Genomic DNA, 13,161 nt, shown 5'->3' on the forward strand with positions numbered 1-13,161 from the left:
ATTAGTGGCGGAGTACGAGCTTTGAACCTGGTGGAGCTAAATGTAAACTAATGATCAAATATTACACAAATTCATTTTATTTTTAATATTTTTAATAGACAATGCTATAGAAGTAATTGGAATTGTCACAATGCAAATTCTTATAACAGGCAATCCAGTTGTAGGTCTGTGGGCCTGATGCCCACCGTTCTTCATTCCTCTTTGTTCCTCCTGGAAATGTATAAGTAAGGCCATGTTCACACATTGAGTATTTGGTGAGTTTTTCACCTCAGTATTTGTAAGCCAAAACCAGGAATGGAACAATCAGAGGAAAAGTATAATAGAAACACGTCACCACTTCTGGATTTATCACCCACTCCTGGTTTTGGTTTACAAATACTGATGTCAAAAACTGACCAAATACTGAACGTGTGAACGTGATCTAAATCAGCAAGCCCCATTTAACAAAGTTGTGTGGTGCTGTCTAAAAGACAAGCCGAGGCATGAGGTATCTATATATAAGGAAGTTATCACACTTGGCAGAAATGATATGCATCCAGTTTATGCATGAACGTGCACTGTCAGGTTAAACAGGAGCCTTTACATCTAAAGCATAAAATGGCAATCATTGCTCTCTTTTGTAGTGTATTAAATACTCACCTGCAGGATATGGTGTCTGATGTTCAGCAGTCAGGGATTGAACATATTAACCTCATACCTTGAATATAGAACGCTGTCATGACCCAAGTAACAGGAATGTGTACTACAGCGTACAATAAGAGCAACTGTGTTTCCATAACGACTGATATTTTTCTTTTGTCTGACTTTTCTCCAAAATGTTGAAGATGTTAAAAGGAATTTGTCACCAAGTTTTGCATCTCCATCTGAGAGCAGCATGATGTAGGGGCATCTGATTGCAGTGATGTGTTGCTTGCTGGGCTGCTAGTTGCAGTTTTGATAAAATTACTTTTTAATCTGCTGCAGATATAGCAGTCCTCTGAATGCAGAGCTCTGAATAACACTGTGTGCACTGTGCATAGGTAGAAAGCTGCCAATCAGTGGTGGGGGCGGGGTTATACAGAGCTCATGAATATGGAGGATTACATGTCAGCAGGTTTACTAGTCCTCTAGTGATAATCTCCTGCTGATAGAACTGCGCTTTTATAAAAACTACATCAAGCAGCCGAGTAAGTGACACATCACTGGAATCAGAGTCTCTGCTTCTACATTATGCTGCTCTCATTTTAGATGGCAAAAACTTTGTTACATATTCCCTTTAATAGGTACAATAATTAATATATTAGCAGACATACACCTAAGCTGCTTTATTGTACATATTATAGATGCATAAGACATTATAGAGCTGGATTTAAATAAAATATTGCCTAAGTGCACCTGTATTTACGAGATATATCACCCCTTTACGACATTGTCAGTAATAGTACGTAGCTGCGCCCTGGGCCTACAGGGCCAGCTACATACTATTACACGAGCGGCGATCGCGCCCGAACACAAGCGGTGCGGGACGATCACCGCCGGGTGTCAGCTGATTGTTACAGCTGACACCCGGTGCTATGTGCAGGGAGCAGTACCGCACCGCTCCTGGCACATTAACCCCTGCAATGCTGCGATCTGAATCAGATCCTGGGTGTTGTCATGACGACCCGATGTCGTCATGACAACAGCCGGGTCATGAGGAGGCAGGAAGTTACTTTGGCCATGCGCAGTGCATAACCAAAGTAACTTCTCCCTGTGCAGCTGTGACAGCCTGTATAGCACAGGGATGGTGCTGCACTTCTGTGCTATACAGGCGATCTGAAAGTTAAAAGTGAAAGTCCCATAGTGGGACATAGTGTAAAAGTTAAAAAAGAATCAGAAAGTGAAAAAATAAAAAAAATGTAAAAATATAAAAAAAAATGAAAAAAATAACCCCCCCAAAAATAAAAATATAATGTACCCATCAATAAATATTATTATGAAACAAAAAAAACAACAAAATAATAAAAGTACACATATTTGGTATCGCCACGTCCGGAACGACCTGACCTATAAAACTGTCCCATTATTTAACCCCTTTAGAAAACACGGTAAAAAAATAAATAAAACGCAGAAGCAAAAAACGATGCTTTATCATCATACCGACAAACAAAAAAATGGAATAAAACGCGATCAAAAAAACTCATGTAGATAAAAATGGTACCACTGAAAACGTCATCTTGTTCCGCAAAAAACAAGCTGCCACACAGCTCCATCAGCCGAAAAATCTAAAAGTTATAGCTCTCAGAATAAAGCGATGCAAAAACAATTCTTTTTTCTATAAAATAATTTTTATTGTGTAAAAGCGACAAAACATAAAAAATTATATGAATGTGGTACCGCTGTAAATGCACTGACTGAATAACACTGCATTATCAATTTCACCACACGCGGAACGGCATAAAAAAATCCCAAAAAAACATTTCCGGAATTGTTGGTTTTTGTTTATTCTGCCTCCCATAAATTGGAATAGAAAGCGATAAAAAAAGTCACGTGCCTAAAAATGGTACCAATAAAAACGTCAACTTGTCCCGCAAAAAACAAGCCATCACATGACTCTGTCAGCCGAAATATGGAAAAATTATAGCTCTCAAAATATGGCGATGCAAAAACTAGTCTTTGCAAAAAATGCGTCTTTTAGTGTGTGACGTGCTGTCAATCATAAAAACCCGATATAAATCTGGTATCGCTGCAATCGCTCAGACCCGAAGAATAAAGTCATCTAATCACTTATGCCGCACGAGGAACGGCGTAAAAAATAAACTCTATGGTTAGGGTTGTGCTAGGGTTAGGGTTAGAGTTGTGCTATGGCTAGGGTTAGGGTTGTGCTAGGGTTAGGATTGTGCTAGGGTTAGGGTTGTGCTAGGGTTAGGGCTGTGCTAGGGTTAGGGTTGGGCTAGGGTTAGGGTTGTGCTAGGGTTAGGGTTGTGCTAGGGTTAGGGTTAGGGTTGTGTTAGGGTTAGTGTTGTGCTAGGGTTGAGATTTTTTCAAAAGTAAAAAAAAAAAATGATGATATGGCAACTAGTGTTGAGCGCAAGTGCTCATTACTTGAGTTTGCATCGGGTGCTCGGGTATGTACCAAGTATCGCGGGTGCTCGAGTGACAAGCTCGAGTCTCCACCCCATATGCTTTGCGGCCCAAAAAAACTCATGGGGATTGCCTGCCATGCACAAGTGATCCCCGTATGTTTTTTTTGGGTATCTAATAACCGTGAAACATGCGGGCGGGGCCTCGAGCATGTCACTCAAGCAGCCGCGGTACATGGTGCATACTTGAGTACTCGATGCAAACTCAGATAGCGAGCACTTGAGCTTAAGACTAATGACAACTTATTCAATATGATGACCTAATGTTATCAATTTCTGTGTCGTACCCCTGGGTTCAAAATGTTCACTATACCCCTTGATAAAATCCTTGAGGGGTGTAGTTTCCAAAATGGGGTCACTTGTGGGGGGTTTCCACTATTTAGGCACATCAGGGACTCTCCAAACGTGACATGGCGTCCGCTCTCAATTCCAGCCAATTTTGCGTTCAAAAAGTCACACAGTGCTCGTTCCCTTCTGAATCTTGCCGTGCGCCCAAATACTGTATTTTCCCCACATATGGGGTATCGGCGTACTCAGGAGAAATTGCACAAAAGTTTTTGGGGTCCATTTTCTCCTCTTACCCTTGTGAAAACAAAAAAATTGGGGCTAAAACATAATTTTTGTGGAAAAAGTTTGATTTTTTTATTTTCACGGCTTCATGTTATAAACTTCTGTGAAGCACTTGGGGGTTCAAGGTGCTCACCACACATCTACATAAGTTCCCTGAGCAGTCTAGTTTCCAAAATGGTGTCACTTGTGGGGGGTTTCCACTGTTTAGGCACATCAGGGGCTCCCCAAACGCAACATGGCGTCCGCTAATTATTCAAGCAAATTTTACAATCAAAAAGTCAAATGGCGCTCCTTCCCTTCCGAACCCTGCTGTGCGCTCAAACAGTGGTTTACTCAGGAAAAATGGCACAACAAATGATATGGTGTAATTTCTCCTGTTACCCGTATGAAAATGCAAAATTGGAGGCTGAAAAACATTTTTGTGGGAAAAATGTGAAAATTTTATTTTTACAGCTCAATTTTGTAAACTTCTGTGAAGCACCTTGGGGTTCAAGGTGCTCACCACACATTTAGAGAAGTTCCCTGAGGGCTCTAGTTTCCAAAATGGTGTCACTTGTGGGGGGTTTCCACTGTTTAGGCACATCAGGGGCTCTTCAAATGCAACATGGAGTCCGCTAATTATTCAAGCAAATTTTACATTCAAAAAGTCAAATGGCGCGCCTTCCCTTCCGAACCCTGCCATGCACCCAAACAGTGTTTTTTCCCCACATATGGGGTATCTGCATGCTCAGGGGAAATTGAACAACAAATTTTGGGGTCCATTTTTTCCTGTTACGCCTGCGAAAATAAAAATTTGGGTCTAAAGTAACATTTTTGTGAAAAAAGTTAAATATTCATTTTTTCTTCCACATTCCAAAAATTCCTGTGAAGCACCTGAAGGGTTAATAAACTTCTTGAATGTGGTTTTGAGCACCTTGAGGGGTGCAGTTTTTAGAATGGTGTCACTTTTGGGTATTTTCTGCCATAAAGGCCCCTAATAGTCACTTCAAATGTGATGTGGTCCCTAAAAAAATGGTTTTGTAAATTTTGTTGGAAAAATGAGAAATCGCTGGTCAACTTTTAACCCTTATAGCTCCCTAATAAAAAAAAATTGGGGTTCCAAAATTGTGCTGATGTAAAGTAGACATGTGGGAAATGTTATTTATTAACTATTTTGTGTGACATATCTCTCTGATTTAAGGGCATAAAAATTAAAATTTTGAAAGTTGTGAAATTTTCAACATTTTCGCCAAATTTCCGATTTTTTCACAAATAAACGCAAGTGATATTGAAGAAATTTTACCACAATCATGAAGTACAATATGTCACGGAAAAACATTCTCAGAATCAGTGGGATCCGTTCCAGAGTAATTACCTCATAAAGTGACAGGGTTCAGAATTGTAAAAATTGGCCTGGTCATTAACGTGCAAGCCACCCTGGGGGGTAAAGGGGTTAAAGAGGCTTTTGCATTATGTGTTTTCAGGAGCGAAGCCCTCCCCTGCCCTTCAGCTCCCTGTTCGCAGTCTGCTCCCGATGGTTGACAGTTTGGACTAGGAGCATGCTGAGTCTCTGGTCCAAACTGTATGATTTCTGTAAGCTGGAGCAGCTTTTGAGGAGCGCAGGGGCACTGGCTGGTTCAAGGTTCAGAGCAGCGCTTGCAAGCTCTATAGCAAAGAGCTTGTAAGTGATGTGATCCTTGACTAGGAAATTGGCCACCTCTGTCAGACTGAAGAGGTGGTCAGTAACCTAGGCAATGAGCAGTAAACTATAAAATGAAAAATTCTTCTGTTCTTGAGAACAGAATGGCTTTTTAGGAAATAAATTGTTTTTGCAATTTTATGCATTTTAGAAGTTGTAATGGAACGTTCATGGTTAAAGAGGTTCAACCAAGTCATAAACACAGTAATAGCATAATACCTTTTTAGCTCCTGTGCCCCATCTAGTGGTGGATACAAGAAGCCAGAATGTTATCATTTAAATTTATGTATATGTAGGGAATTTGGTGCTCTGTATCAGCAAAATATAACCACAACTCCTAAAAAGATATATTAATAGAAAAATGTATTAAGAAACTAATCAGATCAGGCCGTGTTGCTAACTGGTGGAGATTCATTTTAAGGACTTATTTCTTTATTAGACAACTATAATGAGTAACTTATAACTTATGTCATATCTGTTATGAAACAACGATATTATCTCTATTAGAGGTGGTGTGAATCAATTCGCAGGACCCGGTACAGTGGCCAAGTCAGTATTTGTGGCCATTGGACAGGAGCCCTGAGAGCCGCCTGCTACCTGATGGCATCTGCGGCTCTTCCTTTCATTAGCTGACATGGAGTATTGTCATCGTTGCAGCGTGACAAATGTAACATGGCGCTAGGATAACTAATCAAAATATCAGCTGCGTATACAAGAGGTAGGAAGTGCTTCTCAGGGCTCCCGTTCAGCAGTCACAGATTACTGACGTGGCTGATGGTTCGGGTCGTGCGGATCCATTTGCACCATTTCATATCATTGGTTCAATCTGTGCAGTCGCACAGGGGCCCAAAAGGTAAGGGGACCATTTCCTCCTCCAAAGCAGGTGGAATTTTGCACTGTAATGAGCTTTTTGACTGTAAAGGACCCTTATACTGTTCTTGCACAGAGGCCTTTTTCGGCCTGTGTCCAACAGTGGACTTTGATTAACTGTATAGATCCACAATAGAGATGATGAATCAATTTGCACCATGTCTAATCCCTAAGGGCCTATATCATCGGCAACAGAGTACCTAGCCATTATCCTTCAGACTGTCTAAAGCTGTGCTCAGACAAATTTACTAATTCATGTACCAGTTGTGATCACATATAGCTTAGGTCACTGTATCCATGTGTCTCTCCGTGCAAGCTATGTGCCATTTGACACAATTAATGGGGTTTTCCAGTACTTTATATTACCCCCCCCCAATGTATCCCCCGGGGCCCCTAAGGATTTTTGTAATTACAGATGCTGCCTGTGAGCAGCGCTATCACTGGCCGCTCACAGGCATCACGTGACCCCCAGATACAGCCAGCTCTGACATCCGCTGATGTCACGACAGGTGCTGGCAGCAGCCGGGGCTCTCTGTATTCTGCATTCCATGGTGGATGCCAGGCTGTGGGCGGGGTTACCCCCCCGCATCACACCTGGCATCCACCGCGCTCTGCCTGTCCCCATTCATTGGAAAAGCTTGCGGTGGATGCCAGGTGTGACGCAGGAGGGGGGGTAACCCCGCCCACAACCCAGCAGCTGAGTCACGCCTCAGTTGTCGTGACGTCAGCGCGGGGTCACGTGATGCCTGTGAGCGGCCAAGGATAGCGCTGCTCACAGGCAGAAACGGCAACATAAGGTATTTAAAGAAAATTCTTAGGGGCCTTAGGGGGATACATTGGGGGGGGGGGGTAATAATTTAAAGTACTGGATAACTTCTTTAAAATGATCACTGTCAAACAGACAGTGATGCAATTTCTACACACCAACCTTCAGTCCATCCTGCATTAGAACATTTACTTACATTGGTAACTGTGTTGTCTGGGTTGTGCACATGCTGACCACATATGATTCCCCGTTGTAGCGGAGAGAAATAAATGGACATAACCAGGCGAACCAGAAGGATAATTGAGAAAACAGTCTACTCTGTACATCCTGCAATGTCTACGTCGGAGGTTAGGATGATTAAGCCATTGTACAGTCGCTCTTTATTCTTTACTTCTTGCATTATTCTTTCTCCCCTGCCATCAAATCTGATAATCGTATGTGCAGTATAAAAGATCGATGTAGACACAGTGATCTCTAGCGGCACCAGGCTAGGCACAAAGGTCTACCTCAACATCCAAAAACTAAGTGGGACTATCATAATAAGAGAATGAGGTAGGACTGAAGCTTTCGAAGATGATTTCCTCAGTTGACATTAGGTTATATCACTGTTTGCACACTATAAGCTGTCTTTAATTTTGTATTATTACTACACTAAAACCTTTCCAGCTCCCTTCTCTTACTGCTCTAGTCTTGCTTCAGTCTAAATACACTTCTGATTTACACCCAGGTACGTTTAGGCAGAAGTATATAGTGAATACATTTGACTCGCCCCCTGGGCCGTGGGGCACTCGGAGCCGGGCGATAGGGAAACGATGGGGGTAGTGGTGGCAACCCGGTTCCGTGGCTCAGGGTGGTCAGACCAATGGTAGTCTGCTATGTGCTGTTGATAATGTCCGATTACGCCACCCGTCGATCGCGGTTATTATGAACCGCCGCTGCAAGGTAATCCCCTGAGGCTGATGGTGTGTGCAGCTGAGATTGGATAACTCCCCACGGGAAGAGTGTAGCCCCAGGGCAGTGCAATGGATGGTGGGGGGGATGGTGCAGGGAGTCCCAGTACCGGTAGTGCTGGAGGAGCAAGAAAGTACACAGACAACGTACTGCAGTCCAATGTCTTTTACTCACAGTTCATGTGCTCCGGGTCACTTCGGCACCAGTAGTGACCGCCCGAGCCGTGCTGCGTCCACCAGGTGTGGGGCTCGGTCAACTCCCAGGCAATTCAGGAGTCTGGCTCAGGACCCCCTTTTATCCTTTCTCTGGCCTGCCTCACCAGTGACCCACTTTTGTCCAGCTGCCGTGGATCTGCGCGGGTAAACGTGGGCCCCGTTCCCCGCTGTCCTATATGGTGCCTTCCTAGCAGGTTTGATGAGGTGTCGCACCAATAAATGATCACGACCTCCGGTCTTTGGCTGAGGGTTGTTTCTCCTCCACCAACTTGGGATCCGGTACCCTTAATCTGCCTGACCCTTCACCCTGTATTCTCATGGGTTCTTAGGGTCCCTTCCACCTTCTTGTTTCTGAGCCTTTCCACACTTTGGATACTTCTCTTTCTGTTTCTGTTCCTTGCTGTTCCTTTCTGTTCCTTTCTGTTCCTTTCTTCTACTCCGGCCTTCACTCTAAGCCAGACTCATGGAGCTGGGCCGAGGCTGAGCCACAGCTCCCTGTCACATCTCCACTCTGCTTCTTCTCTGACTGAACTGACTTCTTCTACTCCCAGAACTAAGATGGTGCCCACCTTATATACCCTTCCCTAGTGTGTGAGCTCAGGTGACCAGCAACCAATGAGCTCCTTCCTATGCTCAGAAACCAACCCCTATCTGCTCCTACACCACTAGGTATTCCTCCCCCCTCCCCACTCCAGCCAGGGACATGGTCTGTCGTGCCTGCATTTCTGTCTAATGGGAGCACCGTTGAACTGTCCCTCGGAAATGGGGTGAGTGTACTGTATGCAGCTAACTGAGCCCTGGTCCACACTCCATCCTTACCTGGGAGTGGAATATCACACCTCTGGCAGAGGTGCAATACCCCTGTAGCGGCCGAGCCCTCGGGGCGCTACACATTCACAGTCAGGCAATGTACAAATAACATTACCCAATAAACTGCATCCTGAACAGTAATGTAATGCAGCAGAAATAATATGCAGACTGCAGATACCTTGCATTTATTTGTTACTGGGTCTTGCTGCCTTGCTTGGTGCTGGGTCTTGCCGTCTTGTTTGGTTCTGGGTCTCTACACTTTGCTTAGTGCTGGATCTTGACACTTTGCTTAGTGCTGGGTCTTGCCACCTTGCTTGGTGCTGGGTCTTGCCACCCACCTTGCTTTGTGCTGGCTCTTTCCACCTTGCTTGGCGCTGGGTCTTGCCACCTTGCTTGGTGCTGGGTCTTGCCACCTTGCTTGGCGCTGGGTCTTGCCACCTTGCTTGGTGCTGGGTCTTGCCACCTTGCTTGGTGCTGGGTCTTGCCACCTTGCTTGGTGCTGGGTCTTGCCACATTGCTTGGTGCTGGCTCTTTCCACCTTGCTTGGTGCTGGATCTTTCCAACTTGCTTGGTGCTGAGTCTTGCCACCTTGCTTGGTGCTGAGTCTTGCCACCTTGCTTGGTGTTTGTTTTTCACTTCTAGTTGTTTTTTATGACTCTTGGGTCAATTCCTTACCTTCTTGTTTGCTAATAATGCTGTTCATTGATAAGAGTCTGGTCCAGGGACCTCTCCCAACATTTGTTTGACCCGATGTAATAATCTTGCTTTATTTTTATTCAAATAAAAAATTATATTTTTCACATATCTATTAGTACATGACAATACCTTTAGTCTTCGCAATACAGTAAAAAATACTCACATTGTCGATAAATGCCAGGATATGTAGAGTTTATTGTATTACAGCTATATATAGTAATAACAAATATTAGTATATTCTTTATTCATAATAGTGTGGATATTTGGTCTTAGGATTGAGCGCTGGACGATTCTGGAGTGACTTCTTCTGGAGTTTAACATTTGGTTACAAGTATGCTGTCTGTCAACTCTGATGGAAAGGTTTTGGTGCGAAGATGTTTTCTGACACTCAGGCCGTTCAGGTAAGAATATTCTAAAAGTTTAAAATTGGTGTTGAAATATAAAGCCAAATGTAGACCAGTACCTTATTTTATATTATTGCAATGTATAACAGTTTACAAACCAGCAAAACAAAATGCAATCGCAAATTTGTATCTAGTGAGGATTTATTAAAGTGCTGTTCCCAAAAAATAAAATCTAATTATCCCCTATCTATGAGAAAAGGGATAACTTGCTAATTGCTGGCAGACCCATCGCTGTGAGCCTTTTATCTGGAAGTTCCATAGACAATGACTGGACTGGAAGAGTATGCACACCTCTGCTTCATTCAGGATGCTCCAATCTCAAGATCACTTGGGGGCGCAATGTTTGGACCCCCAACTATCAGCAAGTTATCCCATCATCCTATGCATAAGGTTTTCTAACCTCTCATTATAGGAGAGGCCTTCCAGCCCATGTTAATCTAGTTGTCTGCCTTTGAACCGACTAGCTTTCCAAAATCCTCTTGAAAAGGTGAAGCCCAAAACTGGATCCCATACTCAAGATGTGGCCTAATTACTGTTGAGCGAGCACTAAAATGCTCGGGTGCTCGAAGCTCAGGCCGAGCTCACCGTGATACTCGGGTGCTCGACCCGAGCAACGAGCCCAATGTTAGTCTATGGGAGACCCGAGCATTTTTGCGGCGGCACCCCCGGCAGTCTGTAGAAAGCCTAAAAAGTGCCCAAAACGATAGTGACAGTGCTCAAATGACATGGGGACAGCATGGGGATCGCCCCAGGAAGCATTTCTGACCCCCATGTCACTGCTGTCAACAACGTGGTCAGAGGTATTAAGCCACTTTTACGGACTCACAATAAAACGTTCAAAAATGAAACTGAAAGTGCTTTCCTGTGAAATATGTTAAGGAACATCCTTTCCAGGGTAAAGACTTGTGTATATGGTAAAATAAATAACCAAAAACAAAAATACTCCTCCACACCTTGAGCTATGTTCACAAGTTGCATTTTTTATGCGTTGTTGCACTTTTGTATTGCTTTCAACTGTGACAAATGCATTCACCGGGAAATGTTATTTTAATATTTTACAACCTTATCTGCCCATTTGCTGTGTGACACATGCATACAGTAATGAAAAGACATGGGAACAGCATGGGGAAGACCCCTGGAAGCATCTCTGACACCCAGGTCACTGCCTAAAAGTGTTCCCATGAGAAGTGATCCCTGCCGCATCAGAAGATGCAGACTTGCAACTATCCCCGTGCAAGTCCTAGTCCCAGGGCAGTGTTCAATTGTACCTCCCCCATTCCTTGCAATGCAACCGCAAGTATGCAGCCTGCCACCCACCCACCCCCAGGCTGCAATACCATACTGCTTGCTTGCTTGCACTTGAAATTGGGCCTTTTAGGCATGTGGAGGCGGAATTTGGCCACCACGTCATGGCTGCGTCGGTGGCCTGGTATCCATACTCAGTAACCAGCCGCCCGGCGGCTGGGTGTCCACGCTTGGTCCCCAGCCGCCAGGGGGCGGCCAGGTGTCCATAAACGGTCCCCAGGCGCCCCTATTTGAAGGACAGCCTAACCACAAACACGTGGACAAGTGAATGTGGCCAGGGATGGTCCATCTGACTGATGCCGTCACACTGGGTTAATATTGAGGAAGTCGGGACACAGTTGGACACTTGGATGCAACACGTCCTCCAGACATAGAGGATTGCGGGTCCTGGGTCAATCAGGCTTCAACACAAAGTTCAGAAGCTAGACAGCAGCAGTGGTCGGCCTCCTACACAACGAGTAAATTATTCATGATCATGAGGCCATCCATCTCCTTAGCTTTCTGTTCCTTGGAATGCAAGCGCATGTATGTAGTAGCGGCTAGGCCTGAGGTGGTCAGCGTTTTGGCGCATATCCTACCTCCTCCGAGGATTGCTGGATTTTTTCCTGCTACTATCCCAGTTCTATGACTCCCGTTAAAACAAAGCTTCAGGTGATAAATGATGGATGAGGTGGTGGCAAAGGAGAAAGAGCAGGAGGTACAGGGACCATTCACATCAATATCAGGCCAGTCAACCACACATGTCTTGTAGGATATGTTTCTGTACCAAAAGGAGCTGTTTGGCTACACAGTTATAAGGCATACAGTGAGTGCAATGCCTACCAAAAATTTCGAGGCACTCCAATGCCCCTTGGATGTGACATGGAGGTCAGAGGGCCTTAACTAAACTGTTTTTTCCATTTATAGCAACTGGGTCTCCTGTACACTGTTGGCCTAAGCAGTGAATGGAAGGCTTTCCAAAAATTATGAGGAACTGCAATGCCCCTTGAAACAGTTATAATTCCCCCAGCGGCACTAAAAACACGCTCCGATAACACGCTAGCGGCAGGGCAGGCCAGGACCTCCAAGGCGTACAGAGCGATTTCATTCCAAGTGTCCTGCTTGGATACCCAATAATTAAAAAGCACAGGATGCTGGTACGGTCGGCAAGGTACTCCCTCACCATCTTTTGAAACTTTCCACTCCTTGTGAAAGTACCCTCGCCTCAGGGCCTGTAAGCTGGGCGGGTCTCAGAAAACTGTCCCAGAATGTTGACAGTGTTGCCCTGCCTCTGCTGGATTGGAATTGCGCCTCTCTCGCCTGTACGCCTTGGTTGGTCAATGAACTGTGACCTCTGCTGTTAGCGTGTTCAGATGGGAATTTTTTTAACAGTTCTGCAGCAAGGGCCTTCTGGTACTGCCACATTTATGTAGACCTCTCCACCTCAGGAATAAGAGAGTGAAAGTTCTTCTTGTAGCGGGGGTCTAAAAGTGTCACCAACCAGTAATGACTGTCACCCAACATTTTGACAACGCGAGGGTTACGGTTAAGGCAGCGTAACATAAAGTCAGCCATGCGTGCCAGACTGGTAACGGACAAGACTTCCGTGTCCTCACCAAGATGACGAGTGATCATGCTCTCCTCCTCCTCCTCCTCCCCCCTGTCCTCAGGCCACCCACGCTGAACCGACGGTATGACAGTTGCACAGGTACTACCGTCTACAGTGCATGATACCAGCTCCTGTTCTTCCTCCTCCTCCTCTCCCTCATTGTCCCCCAATGCACATTGGGATGAGATGAGGCTGGGCTGTGTGTAA

At 44.7% G+C, this 13,161-nt stretch overlaps 1 protein-coding gene across 1 annotated transcript in view; it reads left to right on the forward strand.

Annotated features, from left to right (window-relative positions):
- Positions 1-13,161, forward strand: part of MGAT5B (alpha-1,6-mannosylglycoprotein 6-beta-N-acetylglucosaminyltransferase B) — a 145,929-nt gene that overhangs the window by 28,568 nt on the left and 104,200 nt on the right. Inside the window, exon 2 of the mRNA XM_073683975.1 lies at positions 9,931-10,058. Within this exon, the coding sequence (XP_073540076.1) occupies positions 9,991-10,058 (68 nt within the window). The 5' untranslated portion in view covers positions 9,931-9,990. The remainder of the gene's footprint in view (positions 1-9,930; positions 10,059-13,161) is intronic.

Source organism: Phyllobates terribilis, unplaced genomic scaffold (genome assembly GCF_046119375.1).
Source record: "Phyllobates terribilis strain yellow unplaced genomic scaffold, ASM4611937v1 Scaffold_5__5_contigs__length_657084704, whole genome shotgun sequence".
NCBI lineage: Eukaryota > Metazoa > Chordata > Amphibia > Anura > Dendrobatidae > Phyllobates > Phyllobates terribilis.